Raw genomic sequence first — 19,689 nt, 5'->3', positions numbered from 1 at the left:
CTGAGTATTTCTGTCCAGCTAAAGAATTCCGTAGGTCTCAGCCTTCATCTCCCTATGATAGAGCGCCATCAACAGAACAGAGGTATGTGTGTTCTGCTCTTCCCGTGCCTTTATTCCAATTTCTTCTTGTCTTTTTGTTAATTGCCCTTCTTTATCCCACTCTTTTCCTAAGGAGTTGCCTGTGCTGTAGAAGTTGCATCATCTTTGCAAAATTGATGGGTTTGCAAGTCAAGCTTAGCCCTTAAGCTGGATGTAGCTGTGTGTAAGGATCAGGCCTTGACTCAAAATAAAACTAAGCTACAAACTATATTCAATCGTATACAAAGCCAGTAAACCAAAATCCTCAGAATTGTGCCCATTGGACATGCCCAGCCACTACATATGATACTTATTTCACTCTGCCTACAGTCTTTGGAAATGAAATACAAAATTATATAGTGTATTTTTTATAAAGTCTTGGCCTTAATGTCCTAAAGATTTTCTCCTACTGGTCCTGGCAAGTGCTCTCTGTGTTTGCAAAGGTCACTGAATTGCTGAAGTCAGAATATGCCTTGCATCCCTACAGACTGGGCATTCCTTCCTGCTTCAAAGTTTAGAGATGAGCTGCTTTTGATGTAGCTCCTATTTCAGGCTGGAATAGAGTTTATGGTTTGCTGAGAGGTGGTTGCTGCTGTGTAGGTTGGTGCCTTCCCAAGGAAAGTCTGACACTGGTAGAATAAACACTTGATATTTCTTTTCACTGCCTGTTCCCACAACAGGGAAAAACAGAGGTGTTGCTAATTGTTGTGGATGTGCAATGTAAAGTCTCATTAAACCTCATACTGGGATAAAGCAGCACTATGAATTATTATCTACTGATTTTTTAATTAGCCATACAAATTTTATAGACTGCAATGAAGTTTTAATAGGACCACAAATGGATTATTTATTCACGGAGTGGATATATTTTGAGCACCTAAAGATGGATAATTAAAAAGAAAAATAATTCAGACAAGATTAAACTGAATTTTCTCAGTCTGCCCTAGTTCAGCACTTTCTCAGGGTGCCTGCTGAAGGAGCTGGCACCTGGAGAGTGCTGTGGTGCGGGCAGTCTGACCCTACCCTGTGGCACTCCATGCTAAATGTGAGGCTGGATGCTGAAATGAAGCTTGAGGCTCCTCTGCTTGTGTAGCCCAGCTAGGAAACACTGCAATTTGTCATTTTAGGTTTTCTAATCCTATACTGTGGCTAGCTGAGACTTTAACTGCAGTTCATCTCTGCAAAAGCAGACTGTTGAATCTCAAATAACATCTCATTTTCCAAATGTAGTGCCCTGATATAAATAAAAGCAAAACTCAAAGAAATTATAGAAGTTAATATTAATGATGTTCCAATAGTTCTTTCCAAGGAAAGTTCCTGATTTGGAAGGTCAGGAGAACAGACACAGCCAAGCTGTTCCCATAAACGAGACACCAAATAAAATTTGCTAATACCTAACCTGAAAGGCGCTACTTAACTTCAGAAACTGATTTCTGTGGAAAGAAGAGTAATTGCTTCACTTCTGTTTCCTCTGCTATCATCATCAAAGTCATATTAATTGCTATACTATTTTGAAGCTTAACTGGTTTCAACATCATCCTAAGTCAAGATGAATGTAGCAATTTCTTACAGATGACTGACAGATGAGATTGAGAAGCGTTAAATAAAAACTTCTGAGGCATAAACAACAGGCACTATTTTTTCCTGTTTTCCATTAGGACATGGATTTCTTTTCAATTTTTTTCTTTTTTTGTGATTTATGCCTTGAAAGTTATTTTGCTTTCTTATGGATCCATCTGCTGTGGAGAAAATGTACTGTACTCTGACCCCCATGGTTTTCAAAAGCTGAAGCAAAGTAGCACAAATGCCGCACAGTGTATTTTGAAAGTGATAAAAGGATCCATTCCTGCCATTACAGCATCATACCAAAAGCTGATTTCAAAAAAAATTCAAAATCAGTGGTACATGCCAAAGACAGCCTAAATAAGTAAAATCTCTAAGGAATAATTCAGTGAGAGCAATTAACAGTCTGTTTAAAAATTAGTAATTAAACCAGGAATTAGGCTTATGTTCAGCTCAGGACCATGTAACTGCAACTCTACTGGTTCTACAACATCTAATAGGAATGTTATTCCCTTGTAATCAGATTACTGACAAGGAATACCCTTGATAAGATTTTTTTTTTGTTGTTATCTAACAAACTGTGAAGAAATGATTTTGCATTACCTTGATTTTAAAAGAGAGATTCTTGCTTTAGAAGTGAAATTGAACAGAATGTGATACACAGCTTTATAGAAGGGAATGTTTTTGTAACTGCTGGTGTGAAAAAAAAAGTATTTTTCTGTGAAAGAAAACAGCTTCATTTATCAGTAGTAATCTGTCAGGAGAGCAGGGGAAGCACACAAGGACACTTAAACAGAACACACTTCCAGCCTCCCTGGGGCTGGACTTCTCTGTTTTGAAAGCTGGGAGCTTTGTGTTTGATAGTTTTAAATAATTATTTTCTGCCACAAATTTTTTATTGTTTATGGACCCATATAAGCTGTTAGCATCAATAAAATTCTGTGACAAGTTCTGTAGCTGAATTGGGCAGATGTTTTGGACCTCATCACTGATTTTGATACGCTCAGTGTTTGTACTGTTAGTGGCAGGGACTATTTTGTTTCCCCATTTTTGTAACCTGTTAACACAGTCCCCGCCTCAAGATTTTTTTTTTTTTCCACACTGGAATGACCTTATCATTGTTTTTCCCTTGAGCTTCATTGTAGTATGAATAGGATTTTTCCTTGCTGGAGGGATTCCTGTGCCCCTTGTACCATCTCCCATAGACTTAATCTATTTATGGCACTCAGAGCCATTTGGATAATGTTGTATAGACACAAAAGCAGATGAACGAGACACCAGCAAGGCAGGTGGTTTTCTTTTTTTTTGCCATTTGCTTCTGCAAATCTTGTGAATCAGTCAGAGACTAGAGACACTTGTTGCATTTTAGACCACAGGATTATGGCAGGGTAATTTTTTTCTGTTGTGTTTTTAGTTTAATTTTTGTTTGTTTTCCTTTTTTTTTTGTCAGTAATTGTTATTATGCAGTACATGGACCTACCTATTAAAACTCCATTATGATCTTGGAGGCTGTAACTACAGGAAAAACTCCAATTAACTGCTTTAGAATATTGCTTCCCTCAGTTTGGGAAAATGAAATGTATATTCTACTTAAGCTTTCTACTTTATAAATTGGGTAATAATTGTGGTGTAACAGGAGCAAGAGCAAAATCTAAGAAAAGCAGCAAGAAGTAATTACAGCTTAACACTTCTCAGTCTCATCTGTCAGTCATCTATAAGAAATTGCTACATTCATCTTTAAGTAGCCTGGTAATCAGCTCAGTTTAATTTTAATCCACTTTCATTTCTTAGAAGTAATTTTTAATGTTTTACGTATTGCATAATTTATTAGTGGAGTTGACATCTAAGCAAACTCATGCAGATGCAACAGGCAAGCAGAAGTGCTGCTATGAGCTCTAAAAACATCAAATTCCACATTTCCACTGCCAAGAGAGTCCTTGGGCTGCATTCAAGTTTCAGGAGGTCGTTGCTCAGTTAAACAGGGATACAACTGATACCAAAAAATACTCATGATAACATCCAAACATTTTTCAACGGGCATGGGAGAACAGTTCTCAGCTGAGTCTCTGTTGTGGGGGAGCTGCTAAGGTGCCACCTCAGCACCTTAAGGTGCTTCTGGAACTGACAAACACCAAAAAACAACACTGCAAATCCTTTTTTTGACAGGTAACTTTATTATAATGGTCTCGGATCTGTCGCACCTACCAGGTGCCAGTCTTTTTTCACACTTTGCAAGACTTTCTGAAGAATAAACTAGAAAGGCATAAAGTTAGTTGAAGCTACTAAGACACACATTTGAAGGTGGGTCTATTTTGGACTTTTGTTCTTTTTTTTTTTTTTTTTTTTTAACAGAAGTGTCCATGAATGTGTGTCGAAAGAACTTAAATACACTGAGAAATACAGTAGAAAGGCTATATTTACAGTCAATTATAATGGGCACTGCCAACATATCCAATAACAAAAATAAAACAAAACCTTTTTTTTCACGTTTCTATCATGCTTTTTTTCACAGAGTTTTTTTTTTTTTAAATATGATTTTGTTTTTTAAAAAATACAATAAGGAAATAATTACATTCTTAATATGAGAACATTATCATACAACATACAACCTTGGCCAATTAATTTGAAAGTGTCTAACAAAAGTGTCTAACTTGATACTAAATTAATATTGTCCACTTGAAAAATCAAATTGCCACAATCATCTCATTAAAAAAACGCCCTTGATCCCCCAAAGTTACAATATGGGTTTTTTATTAAAAAAGCATCACCCATTAAAAAAAAAAACAAACCAAACAAACAATTTAAAAAAAGCACCTGGTACAGTAACAGGCATTTGGTGAGGAAGCATAAGTGTAACATTTTCTTAGAAGACATAGAAATGGTTCAAAGTATGAGAGTTTTCCTTTAAAACAAAAGTCATGCTGCTCTATGGCTGAGTTTGCCTGGTGATCCTGGAATCTAAAAACGGTGAAAAATACAAGTTCTGTTGCTCTTTATAAAAAATTGTGCAGCAATAATGCTATTGAAGGCAACAGAGTACATTTCACAGCACTGAGAGTGGTCTATAGAGAGGTTCTTTCCCAAGCTTTTTGGTTTTCCTCCTTTCAGAACCTTGGCTGTTACACAGAATAATAAAGGAAAGTGGTGGTGGCTTTGTGGAGCCTTTGCTGGAGGAAGAGTGAAAGATGTTTAGATCAGGGGGCAGCCCCTGTGCAGCAGGCACTACAGGGGTCCAGGGTGCTATAGGTGCTGAGGGAGACCTGCACCTAGAGCAGAGCTGAAGGAAGGCTGCAGCACACAGTTTCTGTTTGCCTGGGCAGAGGTTTACACACATGCACCTCAGGCATAGACTAAAACCTGTCCTTGCCAAGGAATTTTTTCTTTTTTTCTTTTTTTTTTCTTTTTTTCTTTTTTTTTCTTTTTTTTAACCATGGGATAAGGGGGTAGAAAGAGACAATGCCAATATTGGGTAAACAAGACAAGTGATCTGGCTTTTGACTACTCTGCATCACTTGATGCAGGACCACTTCTTAATGGCAACTGTTACATCACTGCTAACGTTGACTAGAAGCCTAATTTGCATTATAAATATGTACAGATATAAATTAAATATTTATTGAAATATACAAATAAATAACTTAATTTGAAATAAAAAGCCTAAATGAACTTACTTTTGCTTCAAATTTGTTTCTGCTATTATTTATGGGAATTTGATGCTGTTTAGTCCATAGTCACACAGTACAGAATGTGCCCTCAAGTTAGAGAGTTAATAAGTGACCTAAACCAACATAAAAAAATTGTGTTTTCAATGAAAACCACACTGACACTTGCTTTCCTACTGTATCTGCATTCCTGTGGCCCTTTGTACCAAGTACAGTCACAAGAAGCAAAGAGCCTTTTCTCATGCTGGGCCCCATTTCTGCACTGCTGAGGTCAGTGGGTTCCTGCCATAAATGCATTTGGGAGCAGGACACAGCCCCATCTCCTGTCAGCTGACAGGTCTTTTTGATAGATCTGTGCCTTCAAATCCCACAAGCTCCTGCAGGAAGTCCTCTGGCATCCAGCTCAGCTGAGAATCCCAGTGTACCCTCCAGGAGCTGCACACACCCATTCCTAAAGGTAAGAGATAATCTGCAGGCTTGGCCACAAAGGGATGGGATCCTTGATAACTGCTGTCTTGCCAACTTCAGTGATTTTAATTGCAGTCTTAACTAATTATCAAGACTCCAGCCCTAACATCTGTGATTAAAATACTACTCATAGTTTGAGGTAATTTTTAAAATTAATTTTCTGCTCCTCACAGTTGAGGAGGAAAAAAATCTTGAGAGTATGATTGAAAGCTCTCCAAAGGCCTAAAAAAAGCAAAAGAGAAAAACTTAAAAGAAGTCATCTTATTATACGTTCTCCCCCCAACCCCCTTCAGATTTTTTAAAATCTCGAGATTTTGAAGGGCTTCAGTGGCAATTTACTGCATGTAAATTCTCAGGAACGACATGGATGGAGACAAAGAAAAACAGATTTTTATAATTTTACAGACTAAAATGCAAGATGCTGTTTCCTACTAACCAGAAATGGACTCCTGTTTGAGAAAATCCCCAATTATTTGTTAAACTGTTATAAAAGAGTCTGAAAATTATTACCTTTTCAGTCCATCTCCTCAAAAATAATAGCTGAGGTCTGAAAACAGACAAAGAAAACTAAGTACAGCAGTGTTCTATACCTCAAGTTTAACAATACTATATTATAAAAAACAAAACAAGACTGACTGCATAAGTTATTCTGAGTTGCCACTATCTGTTGAGGACTAAGTTCAATTGTTTTCTTTTTCTTTTTTAAAATGTATAGAAAAGAAGCAGTATCTAAAAATACCTGTTTGCCTTTTAAAAAAATCAGGAACAAGTCATAGTTCAAGAACATGACCTTTGAAAATGACTGGATTCAGAACAGCAATAAAGAGAACGTACAAAAACGAATCTGTCTCAAAGTTTGGCAGCTTTTTATCTCCCAATGACAGAAGCATCTGTCTAACAAGTATCCAAAAAAACTCTTCACCAGTGAGTCGTTGTCATGCCACGGAGGGCGGTGGCCCTGCAGAGCTGCTGGGCTGAGCAGGCACTGCTGCTTCTGCCAGCACATCTCTTCAGGTTTGTTTTGCCGTGTGAGCAGCCACCAGCAATGAGTGGCTAACTGCTGATGAGTTAGACCTGCTCTGGGGCAGAGCTCCAAAGGCAGTTTTAACCTGCAGGAGTCAAGATTTCCCACCAGTCTTCAGCAGTGTTCCAGCTGTCTGATGCACTAGAATTGACATTGCTGGTTCTTTGCTGCTTCAGCAAAGTAAACTTTCAACTGTGACTTTATGCTCCTTTTTAGTTCCTGTGGTTGGGTTTTTTTTTGGTTTTCATTTTCTCTACCAGTGAAGTTGGAAACAAGGAGTTACAGCTAATAAAAAGGGGCACACGTAGTTACACAGCAATACAGTAGAGGGAATACAGGCAAATTAGTGCCAAGCTACCATTAACTTAACAGAGTTATAAAACTTCTGATTTTTTATCACTTGATGTGACCTTCCAGGTGAGTCCTTTGCAGCCTATGTCTTGGTCTGTAGTAGGTAAGGCCTTTATGGAAAGTGAGTGGCTTTGTTATGTTTATGTTCCATTTTTCATCTCCCATTCCTGGAAAGGGAAGAAAAAAAAGATACAGAAAATGTTAAAAGAAATCAGGATATTTCACTGATGTCATTGTAGCCGCTAGGCCAAAACTGGGGTCAATAACAGTTTTTTCATTAACTTTGCTGGATTCAGCCCAAAAATTAGTTAGGGAATGCTAACAAGTATGTTTTGATAGTCTGTGCACAGCATCCACCCTTCCACAACTACATACAGCAACATATTTTCTAGTGCAGTGCAAATAAGCCACATTTGCATTGTGCAGAGGGGACTTCTGGAGCAATTGTCACCCACCCCACAGCTGCTGTAAAACACTCAGCTCTTCCTGAGTAAGGGAGAGGCTGATTTGAGCATACAAGACTCTCTAAATGACTCGTGTGAGACAGCAGGAAGCCCTCAATATCTCTCAGAGCTGACACCAAGTGATTGCTTTACTGCGCTTCAATTTTTTTTTTTTATTATAAGACTCATGGCAAACACAAAAATTTATGACTAAAAAGAGCAACTTAGCAGAGAGACTAACAGGCAGGGTTAAGAGAAACAAGTCAGTTTGCATTGCATTTGTTTCCCTTATAGATAATCCAAATTGAGCTATTGCCTGGCAAGTTAAAGAAATCGCTTTGACTTTCTGCGCCTCAGTTTCCTCACCCGTTAGCTGAGGACAAGGGACACCATCCACAGGAAAACATGTAATCTATAATTCTTTTGGTCATATGTCTCAGACAAAGGTATTGCCATTCCTTCTGCCACGTAAGTGAAAATCATGAGATTGCTGCAGCTGAACCCCCAGGTCAGGAAAACCTGTGGCTATCAAATGACACCTACAGCATCTCCGAACAGCACACAGGAGCAGAAGCACTGAAGCAGGATGGGCTCACCTTAGGACATCCACACTGTACCCCTCCCTGAATCACACCCTTACAGCCATCAGGAACTACTGAAGATCCACGGGAGGTGGCCTCTGGCTCCAGCAATCCCCTTGGAGCAACCGCCCAGCTGCTCCTCGCCAGGCACTGGGGGCTGCAGATTCCTCTCTGACCCACCAGAGAGAGACACTCTGCAGGCAGCCTGCTGACTTGGCTTCCAACCTGAATTCCTGAATTTCACACTCATTCCACAACATTTAAGAGCTCTGACTGAAATCCATTACTTATGCACGTAAATAGCTGCTCCTGCTGCTGAAAGCAGTAAGAGCATTAGTTTGGCTCAACAGCTGTATGACCATGACACCTCTTCAGCTGTTGTAAAACAACAGTAAAGGTCACAGTTGATGGCTGCTTTAGCAATGTAAGAAAAAAAAAACCCTTGGGTTTAAAATTAGACAATAATTTACTTTGTTTCTAAACTTGTGCTTGTTTTTTAAAAATTAAATTGTGCTTTTACTAAAATTAAGTGTATTTTAAATATTCACTTTTACTCTTCAAATTATGGTAATTCTAAAGTTAAAACACAGTACTGGTAGAAATTAGATTACATTAAAAACTTTACTAAATCTGTGTTCTTTATAGATATACTACCAAAGCTATAAAGGAAGTCCTTGGCTAAGCAACTGGGAGGAGATTTCTTTGAAGTGTTAAATAAGCCTTGAAAGCAGAAGCTTCTTTTGCAGGTGCAAAAGGGACTTTTTGTTTCTTTCCACTGCTCCTGCAGGTTCACACCAAGGAAAGAATGTCTAAGTCAACACTGACAGCCTGACTGGGAGCTGGGAAACTGGAACAGTTCCTTTTCTTCTCCAGTGCTTGAACACAAGCAAGATGTAAGATGCTGACATTCACCAGCCCACTAGTAAAAACGAATCAGAAATACTCATTTCAGTTTTCCTGCTGCACATAACAATTTGGCTTTAGAAACTAATTTGATATTTAAATTAATATGTGAAATATTTAAATAATTGCTGTACAGCAAGGATATTTGAATCTTTTTTCTTCTCTAGGACTACTGACGCAGAATATAATTTTCCATATTTTAATTGGAGTCTCCATTTCTAGCCAAGTACAGATTAGACAAAATTGCAATTAAAATGCCTTCTGGCTTCTTAAAAATATGCATAATTACTTTCTAAAAAAATTTAAAGATACTTGCAAAAAGAAAAGTTAAAAAATTCAAATGTATGTATGCATATGTATGTGTATGTATAACGTGTGTCCTGAACAGCCAATCCCCAAATTGCTGCTCTTTCTTAACACTACATCTGTCTTACTGCTTCTCTCTGTATTTCCTTCTAATGTTAGTGCATCTGAGAGAAGAAAGCTTTTTGTGGCAGAGCTTCCAAGCCTGCTGTGCCAGCTGTTCGGGGCAGAGAGGCACAGCAGCAGCAGCAGCAGCTGCCCCAGCACAGGCGCAGCGCTGCTGCCTGGTGACCACGCTGGGACATGAGGCTGGCAGGTGACAGGCTCAGCATCCTCCATGCAAGGAAAAGGCCAAGAAGGGAGGCATTCAGTGCATTCAGATACACACCAGGGGGAAAATCCATATTCTGACATTTTGAATGTTTGTACAACTCCTTCATAGCATCGGGAGATGTGCCAGCTGCTGGAGATGCAAGCACAAGCAGAGAGGTGGGATCTGTTTCACTCCCACAAACTGCACTAACATCCATGCATGGAGAGCCAAGTCCTGCTCTGGGACACTCACATGCGACAGCCCTTCCTACAAGGCCTGGGCTCACTCACAGCTGCAAAAGGCCAAAAGAATTGAGAGCCAAATTCCACCCCCGCACACGTACAGCGACCCCCAAGCGTGGGGCGTGCTGCAGATTTGCACCTGATGGCAGCTGTGGCTGCCAATGGGCTGGGAACAGATTGGGTTGCACTATCTAATTCAGCAAAATTTCACTCTTAATATTTAGTGCATGAGGTTTTAGGGAAAAAGCTGTTAAAGCTGAATTGGATACTTTTGAGTTGTTTTTCCCAGCATGGGAAAAATATGCTTAGTAGCTCCATATCCTTTTTGATTAGACTAATCCTATATCCAAGATTCCTCTGCCAAAAAGCTTGGCCAACTTATTGTGCCATCCAAAGCACACCGACACCAAACAACACAGCGGGGTTTTTCCTGTCTGGTATGCGCTGGACATAAAAAATGTAATACATTCAGATACACATTCGGGAAGGTATTCTTTACACCAAAAATGTTTAGGTCTTTATAACGCCCTGGTTTCTCCAGCTGTAACGATAAGATGTCTGGATTTAATGTGCCTGTCCAGCACAAATCCATGCTCCCATTTGCAAGCACTGTGCTCTGCTAGACCACACTCCCTGAGTATTGTTGAGCTAACATCCACATCGAAGACAAAGCGTACAGTTAGAGATGATATCGCTGTGGCACAAATTAGGCTATAATTGGAAAATGCAGATAAGCTTTAGAGCACATAAATCAGGTTTGAAACACAAGCTGCAGACTTCAAAGTTGATTAGAACTGAAACTGAGTGTAATTATGCTGAGTGTAGTAATTCTTAGTTGGATTTAAATGAATCAGACTAACTGCCAGGAAAAAGCAGTTGATGTCCATGCAAAGGGGGAAGAAGAAGGGTGAGAAAGCTGTCTCAAATGGTGTATCAGGAAAAATAATTCTATTATGATAATTTAATAATAAAATAATTTTTTGAGATGCTGATTTTCAGTATTTACTACATTCAGGTTCCAGACTTATGCTCAGACACTGGAAATGCATATAATCAATGAATACATGTAACAAAAGTTACTTGAAGAAATCAGAAATAGCATTCATGAACAACAAGTGTTTATGATTACTGCTGTTTATAATTACAACTAGCAGTGAACTACTAAATAAACAAAAGCTTGGGCCCAGCACTATTACTGCCACCCTCCATTATGTCTTGCCCTCATGTTTATGTTGCCAGCAAATTTAGCCCAGAAGAATGGTCATACAAATCCCATTTGAACTAAACCACAAAAATTAGAAAACTGTAACAATACAAGAGGACAGCAAATTTCAGCCTGGTACTTGCAGGAAAAATTGAAGCAATTCAACTTTTACTTTAAATGTACATTGAGCAGATACTTGCACAACACATTGTCATTGATTATAATGCACATCTATTCTGTTCTTGCAGTGGCTGGAAAAGGTTAGATACAATCTTGTGCCATTTCTATTCACTTACTGTAACAGTGTTCTTTTAATCACTTCTCTGATACACAGAGTAGTGGACACATGGACTGTCTACACCACAGACTACTTACTTTGCAAATTAAATCTACAAAGCAACGGAGAAAAACATGGAATCAGAGTAGACTCAAATCTGTTTCCCAAACTTACTTAACAATTCTTCTGCAGAAGGTTCCCCAAATCAGCAGTATTTATGTAGTAATATTAATAATTTAGATATTCTCTTCTTAAGGCTAAACTAGACTTTGTAAGAAAGTATGAAAAAGCACAGAAGAAGACAATTAAGACATCAGTGCTCTCACCTTTGCTTTTCGAAGGACATGGCCTCGACATGGAGAGTTGTTTGATGAGGGAGGTCGCTTCAGAGCAGCTGCACTGTTCACAGGGATGGAGCACTCAGTATCACTGGTATCACAGCTGGAGATTGGAGAGTTTTCCAAAGTTCGGTGCTTGAAAATTGGAGACTAATAAAGAGTGAAAAGCCTATATTGAGTTTCCTCCAAGTAGTCACATGTGCAATATTTTCTCCTTTAGATTCAGAACTGCAGAACTCTTTTTTAAAGAAACTATATTCATAATAATGATGAATAAATGAAAAGGAGATTAGAACAAAAGAAACAAAACAATGTGTGTGAGTATTCTGTGATGAAAATTGAAGTTTCTTTTCTGTTAAACAACTATGGGTCTGATTAAACAACTATGGATAATCCAGAGGAATTGATGTATCCCTCTCTGATCTCTCTGTGACGGCTGCTTCAGACACAGATCTACAGCACAAGCTCCACCCTGAAGGTGTGAGATGCAGCCCTTGCAGAGTGTGACACAACTGACAGGGGACCAGCACAAGCAGGTCTTCATCACTGCATGTGACTTGGTGCATTAAATCTCCCTGGACTGGAGCAAAGTCTTGGTTCCTGCATTTGTACAACCACTGAGGACAAGGTGTTGGCTTTTTGCACATTATCCTAACATATCCTGCCTGTGATTCCCATGTGTACCTGCTCCCTGCTGCTGCAGGAAATGTAAGTAACACAGAAAGGCATTTAATTCTGCTCTTATTTCTTGGGCTTAATAAACCATTATGCAGCTCTCAGTTCCCAATCTTTTTTGCTACAGCTGGGAAGGCTGGGCACTCCCAGCCCATGGTACTGGGATTTGCATGTTCAATGGCTTTGCATACCTGTGGACTTGATGTTCCTGATTTGGGTTCAATAGCCAAGCCCAGCGTGATGCCACCAGCCAAGGCTTTCTTAAGGCTCTCCTTCACCTCAGTCAGTTCTAGCTCCAGATTTACACGCTCAGCCTCCTTCTGCTTACATTCCTCTTCCAGCTTCTTTAACTTGTCTTCAAGAATCACTTGGGTCTTCCTGCCTGTCATTCACAACAATTTAATTATTTCAATAATAATGACGTTAAAGTGACACTTAGAGAAATTATTTTCTTTCTAAAAAGTAAGGAAACAAGGTCTCTACATATCAGAGACATGAAAAAAATTAGGTACTTTACATAAAGCACTTTTTTCATGTAAAAAGTTTAGTAGCATAAATCAAATGCCTTCTATCAAGTGACATTCCTAGATATCTAGTCTGGCTTCAAATCAGTATTGTTTTCTTTATTTTTCTGTATCATAAAAATATAATTAGCTAGCGACAAAAAAATAATTCCCATGTTCTGCTTATCTGAAGTTCTCATCAGTGTAACTCCATAGGTATGTGTATACATACACATGCGTATATAAAATAAGTTTATACACTTACACATATGTATTTTTATCTTATACATTTTTTATCTATATAGAAAGCAAATACAGACATTACAGAACACAGCAGCATCAAAATCTAACCTTGTTTAGGGTGACATTCGGCACAGAATACAAAGCTGTTTGCATAACTAAGCCCAATTCTCAGGTGAGAATTCAGCACCAAAAAGCACCTCCTACCAGCATTGACTTCAATGGCAGCACGCAGATCTTTTCTTTCTTTCCGGAGCTGGGCCAGCCTGTTCCGAAGGGCTTCTTTTTTCTTCAGCAGCTCCTCCTCTTTGCTTTGTAACTTCTTTGCATCTGCCTCCACACGATTCTTGCCATATTTGTACTGCTCTGCATCTGCATGTATCAGAGTGTAGTTAATTAGGGTTTAAATGAACAGCACAACCCTGAACTAGTCCCTGAGACTGAACATGACATGAAGCATGTCATGGCTCCCCACGGCAGGGGTGTTGCAACTGGATGATCTTCAAGGCTCCCTTCCAACCCAAACCATTCTATAATTCTATGGTTTGAGGAAAAGGTTTGGCCTTCCTCCTCCACTGGCTCTTTCTCAAGGTCCATGATTTCTGCCAAGTTCTGCAGCACAGCTATAACAATGATATGGGATGGAGTATGTTCTTTATATTTACATGAGGAAAATGAGAAATACCACTTACTTTATAGCACACTGGTTTTGAAAAATGGCCTTGCCTTTCTCTGTAGTTCAGAAGATGGAAAGGAGGCTCCTCTCTAGCTATGAACCCTTCATTTCTAATTGGAAGGGTCAGAGGAAAAACCACCTGCTTGGCTTTTTGCCTGACTTTCATTCCTACTTCAAGTGCACATCTTTTCTCACCTTACATAAGAGAATACAAAGATGTTCACACTTCTTTGATGCTTGGCAGCTTTCTTTTTCTTTTTTAATTTCCCATAGAAATGCTTTCATTTTGTGGCTCACATACATTTGTGGTCTAATTCATATCACAGCCCCCTCCACAGCTCTGCTCCAGTTGCAGACTCAAAGAAGATAGGTCAGCTAAGAGATCACTTTGTCACATATCTGAAGGCACATTCTATGATCTGAAATCATTCCTGACAAAGAGTTGTTAAGCCAGTTTTAGTCAGTTAGAAGCTATTTACTTTTGTCCTAAAGTCTAACACCAATTTCTCTTGTTGCCATTAAATCCACGGCTTCTTAAATAAGATTTCATTAGTAAGTCCACTTTTGAGCAACACGATGTTCTTATGTCTATATCAGCTCCTCATCCTCCTTTTCCAACAGGAAGACAGAATTCCTCCCTGCTCCAAATGAGGAATCATTATCCTTCTTTTTTCCCTGCTGTCCTCATGACTTTACAGCAGCCACAGGGCCACATTTCATGTTTATCATTCTCCCATAGGACAGGCACCCTTTCCTCGTGTGCTGTGGCTGCAGTTAAGTCACCAAGGCATCTCCTGTTCAGTCTTGGCATCTCCTCCTCGGCCTCTAGCTCACCAAAATCACACTGGTTCTGTCCCTTGTCTGCTAAGACAAGAGCCCTTTTGGGCACCCTCCTGACCCCAGTCCCCAGCGAGGCAGCAGTGAGGACAGACACTTACTGGATGCAGTGCGCTTCACACAGGAAACTGTTTCAGGTTTCTTCGGCTGGCTATTTAAAGTTCTTGCTTTTCCGGTGATCCCATTAGCAGTCACAGGAGGCTTCTTGCCTTTAAACTGTTTGAAAACAAAAGCACAAATGGGCTCCAGCTATTCCCGTGCCACTGGCATTACTTTCACCCTTTCATCAAGGGCAGAGCTTGACAGAAAGCTGCTTGCTACATCAGAGAGCCTTAATAGAGCACATTGATTGAGCTGGAGACGGCGCTTCCTCCAGAGATGCCTCTGGGAGCTGCCTGCTCAGCAGGAGCCGTGCCAGCAATCACAGGATAACAAGGGGATGAACTCCCTATTTCTGGTGGCATCATGGGTCCAAGGCATTTAGAACCCTGGCATTTACAGAACTAAGAAAGCCATTGCAAAGCAGAAAAAAATGTACCTTTGAAAAATTTTTTACAGTAAAGACTCAGTAAAGACAAGTTTTTCAGAGTTAATTTCACACAGTAAAACCTACCAGGGTTTGCCACACAAAATTCAACATTATTTCTTATTTACTATATGACCTTGCCATCCTTGTGGATTCTTTTTTTTTGAAACAGTATTATTATTACATGTTTTTAAGTGCTAGGAGTTAACATATCGTTTTCCCCTTATACAACTTCTAACTACTACTTAAAAGCTTTTCTTACTTTAAAAAAACCCTCTCACAATGGCCAGACAGGCTCACCAGATTACCAGGAACATCTCATGGTCAAGGGGTTTCCATTTAGAGGACTCACAGCAATGAACTGAAGCCTGGGAAGATAACCCTGTCCTGACTACTCACAGTGTCTCCATGGAGGATGCTCCAGCCAAGCACAGGGTGCATGTGTGCCACGCTCTGTTCTCCTGCTTGCAGGAGAAGCTTGAGCTTCTCAGCTCAGCTTGCTTGAGCAATCTGAGAAGCTTGCTGCTGCAGTAATTTATTACTCATGTCTACCTCCAATTCTGCAACTACACCAAATTCAAATATTCCAATATGAAGTTTTTGTAAGGTTTAAGTGAGTTAACACACAGTATGATAGGTACCTTATACAAGGGAAACATTTATCTTAACTGTTCCATGTCAGATTAAATTGAAAACCGTGCATCACTGTGATATAGTCACACTGTGATACATTGGTTTAAGCCAATGACCACCTTTCAGACACCAGCTAAGGGCTCTGAGAAGGGTCCTGGCCTGGCTGTGAGCAAGGCTTGCTCTGCTCCCCTGCTGGGCTGTGCCCATCTGCTACAATGCTGAGCTCACAGGACTTCATCTGCTCTGTAGGTTCACGTTTGAGGTACAAAAGCCTGCAGCCACCCTCAGAAAGCAGCAGAGAAATAGACATATTTTTTTTATGGGGAAGAAAATAACAGGTAGTAATATAAAGATGGTATATATATGAATATATACAACATAATTTACTAAATATATAACATCAAGTTATAATATATATGCATATTCACAAAATATATAACCAAAGTATACATGATATATCGATTAGTACAATTCTAAAGAGCCAACTTTGCTGTCACAGTGAGGTCACATGTCACCTATCTTTTCTGGGTTTTTTTCTAAGACATCTCTGCGTGAGGAGCCAAAAGGGAGCTAGACATGCATTCAGGTGAAGTGTGGAAGGTCACATTTATTTTTTTCTTATTAGTCGCCATCTGTAAATCATCAAGAACATGTTGGCAAAGCCTTTCCCAAATACCACTACTTCCACATTGGAATTTATACCTTTGCAAACCTGCCTCACTTGCAGTGGGCTCATAACTAAACTCCAGGCACTTCAGTGCTAACACTAAGGGACTCTAAGAGTCCCTAGAGATAACAACCAGATAAACAGAACAAATAAAAAGCATTGTTAAGTATTAAATAGTACAGTACCTGCGAGGCAGATCCCCTCCCCACAGCAGAGGTATTAGTGACAGACTGAGCAGAAGACAGATTGGATGAGACAGGGTATTTGTAATGGTTAGAGGAGAGTTTGTCAGTAGATAACCTATTGGCTTTCCTGTCAGCTGGCGGATAGCGCGCAAAGATTTTTGGAGACGGCAAGTTATCGTACAGGCCTGCGTTATCATAAAGCATTTCTTCTCCAATGTTCCTGCTACGAGAAGAAGGAAAGCCATCTTCTGGTTCCCACTGCAACACACACACCTCAGCAGTTAGTGAACAATGCACCATGCAGAACCTCCTAAGTGAAATTAAATCATTAGCGATGCTTTCCAGCAAGCCCTCAGTGCTTAGCGAGCATACACTTACTACTGACACTATTTAGAAAGTGGGGGGAGGACACTGTGTGGAAAACAAGCATTGCATTCCATGGCTCACAGCCTCAGCCCTGAGTACAAGCAAACCTACCACCCTGACTGCACCTTCAGCTGCCAGCTCGAGCGCCAAGGGGGCAGAGGCAGACTGTTAGCAGGGGGATGCTCGCAGTTCACACAGATGGATCCATGGGATTACATCTGGTACATGAGTTGTTAAAAGCAATACAGCCCAGCAGTTATCAGGAATTATCAGAAGCCAATCTTTTTCTAGCTTGTTTTTTTTAAATTTCTTCAGGCTACATGTCTTCCCCATGAATATCAGCTGCTGGTATGCTAGCATATTTTATGTGACAGAGATTTATTATTCTGAGCTACAAGAACTAAAATAGCTCTTTTTTTCTTTTCTAATTTTTAGAAAAAATGGAAAGCTCAACAATAGTACTCCAGTGATTCATCTGATTAACCTTAAAATAAAACAATCTGACTGCTAAATATCCTTCCTTAACCCATCCTGGCCATGGCAGCACATACTCAAACAAAGGCATGAGCACATCCAAGAACTACTCAAAAGACTGCTCACCACACAAGTAATCATGCACTGTTCCCCAGAGGGGATTTCTAACATCTTTTGGACATTACTGACATATTGGAGGACTGAATGACCAGTCCATTTCACACTTTGAAACTATTAATTTCTCTTGAGTTTGCCCTTAGTGGGGCCTTCACACAACAGCCCAAATTAAGAGCTGACATAGGCTGTAGCTCCCCTGCAAGCCTTCCTGAGGACCCCATATTGCTATTGGTGAGCATCCACTAGATGTTAAATCCTCTTACACATCTGCCTATGATCAGCTCTGCATTTTATGAAGATGGAAGTGACCACTGTGGTTCTCCTTTGGGATGAGCAGCACCTGCAATCCTCAGGAATGCAGTCACAGGGACTGAGAAGTGTTTGGGTTTTGGTGTTTTTTTTTTCAACAGACATCAAAATGGTGTAATTGAGTCCTTAATTTTGCCCTTTCCAGTGTGATCTAAAAAAATACCTCCTCAAGTGAGTATTATATTCAAGGACTTGGCAACAAATCATCAACAGGCAACTGCTTTCTAAATGCACATTGGCTCACATGCAGGTTAATGTAAACAATATGTCCCATGCCCTTATATTCTATAGGTGTGAGAGGAGTTTGCAACCCCCAATCAAAAAAATATGAGTTCATCTGGAAACTGCCCAGTGAGGATCTTTAGATAATATAATTTTCAGATGTCCACGCATTCAAACACGTGCAAACCATTTGCTGTGTGCAAATGCAGCTCTTACCGATCCGTTAATGCAGGGAACGTCATCGTAATGAAGCGCCATTCCACTCGGGCAGGCGTAGCCGTTGGCAGCGCTCCCCCGGTACGGGTTTGTGGATATAACCCGCCTGTTCATGAAACTGAATAATGCAAAGTGAAAATAATAAAAACCAGCACTTAAACCCCAGCCTAAATGATGATACAGTAGTATATTCCCTGTGCCTGATTATGTAGCCTGGAAGCACGGAGCTTCTCACTTTCTGCAGGGCAGTTTTTCTTTCTTTGCTACTCACACATTGCTGCTACAGCCAGTAACACAACATATGTTCCTGCTCTCCCTTCTTGCAGTGAGGATATGATTGTGTGAAGGCCAGGAGGGCAACAGCTGTAATTGCTCAGTGGCATGTTTACATAGGAACCTGCTGGTCTCTGTTACACACCAGCCCGACAGGGTCCCAGAAACGTTCCCTTGTTGTCTGCACTGGGGGGAAGCAGGTGTTTCTGTGTGCACGCATGCTCAAGGGGCTGCAAACTTAGGAAATGAGAGAACTAAGAATGAAAACCAGTAAAAATTCAAAAAAAACCCCACAGAATTTCAATGAAATCCAAGTTAACATACATAAAAATTTCCTGAATACTTAACTTCCTCAAAACCTGGGAATTCTTCTTTTCTGTATCAGGACTTTTGGCTGGCTATGGCACTATGCCTCCCAACTCTCTCTGGGTAATTTTACATGCAAATACTCTATATGCTCATTCTTGCTCTGTTACACATGGTGGACCTGAGTCCTCTGGAAACTTCAAAAGGGATGTACATATATACAATATATTTTAATTTCTTCCCCCTTATGCTGTTCCAATCAATACTGTTGCTTAATAATGACTCCAAGGGTGAGTCTTCCTTTGTAGCAACTGCTGGAATTGAATAAGGTATAGAGTGAAATCCATAATAATTCCTTTCCTACAGTTTCAGGTGTACATAAATGGGAACACAATGTTTTCCATCCCAAACAATGGAACTATTCAGCATCTGTGCTGACATTCATAAAATATGATAAAGCACTGCTAAAGCAGAGAGCGTCTTCTGTGGTGCTGGCAGGAGCTCAGGAATGCTGTGGTTTCAACACAGCTTTCTTTTGGCTTTGGAATAACATGGAGTCCATTGAGTTTCTCGTTCAGGGGGAGAACTGGGGCTCACCTGAGCCACGGGAAACCTGGGCTCACAGGAGGGAGGAACCTGCCCAGCTCACTGTGAACCCTTCAGGGAAGTGTGGGGACGGAAAAAACATTAGACAGAAGCTTTTCTTACTTAGAG

General features: G+C 40.1%; 1 protein-coding gene across 3 annotated transcripts in view; it reads right to left on the bottom strand.

The window, feature by feature from the left end:
* Positions 1 to 3,792: 3,792 nt before the first annotated feature.
* Positions 3,793 to 19,689, bottom strand: part of AFAP1 (actin filament associated protein 1) — a 111,054-nt gene continuing 95,157 nt past the window's right edge. For 2 of the 3 annotated variants that reach the window (XM_038134743.1, XM_038134744.1), the window contains exons 12-18: positions 18,397 to 18,514; positions 16,693 to 16,950; positions 14,783 to 14,897; positions 13,376 to 13,540; positions 12,617 to 12,807; positions 11,739 to 11,900; positions 3,793 to 7,313 (exon numbers count right to left, since the gene is read on the bottom strand). In XM_038134743.1, coding sequence (XP_037990671.1) covers positions 7,287 to 7,313; positions 11,739 to 11,900; positions 12,617 to 12,807; positions 13,376 to 13,540; positions 14,783 to 14,897; positions 16,693 to 16,950; positions 18,397 to 18,514 — 1,036 coding nt within the window. In that variant the 3' untranslated portion in view covers positions 3,793 to 7,286. The remainder of the gene's footprint in view (positions 7,314 to 11,738; positions 11,901 to 12,616; positions 12,808 to 13,375; positions 13,541 to 14,782; positions 14,898 to 16,692; positions 16,951 to 18,396; positions 18,515 to 19,689) is intronic. The other variant, XM_038134745.1, reaches the window with a different exon arrangement.

Source organism: Motacilla alba, chromosome 4 (genome assembly GCF_015832195.1).
Source record: "Motacilla alba alba isolate MOTALB_02 chromosome 4, Motacilla_alba_V1.0_pri, whole genome shotgun sequence".
Lineage (NCBI taxonomy): Eukaryota > Metazoa > Chordata > Aves > Passeriformes > Motacillidae > Motacilla > Motacilla alba.
This window is presented reverse-complemented; position numbering and strand designations above follow the sequence as displayed.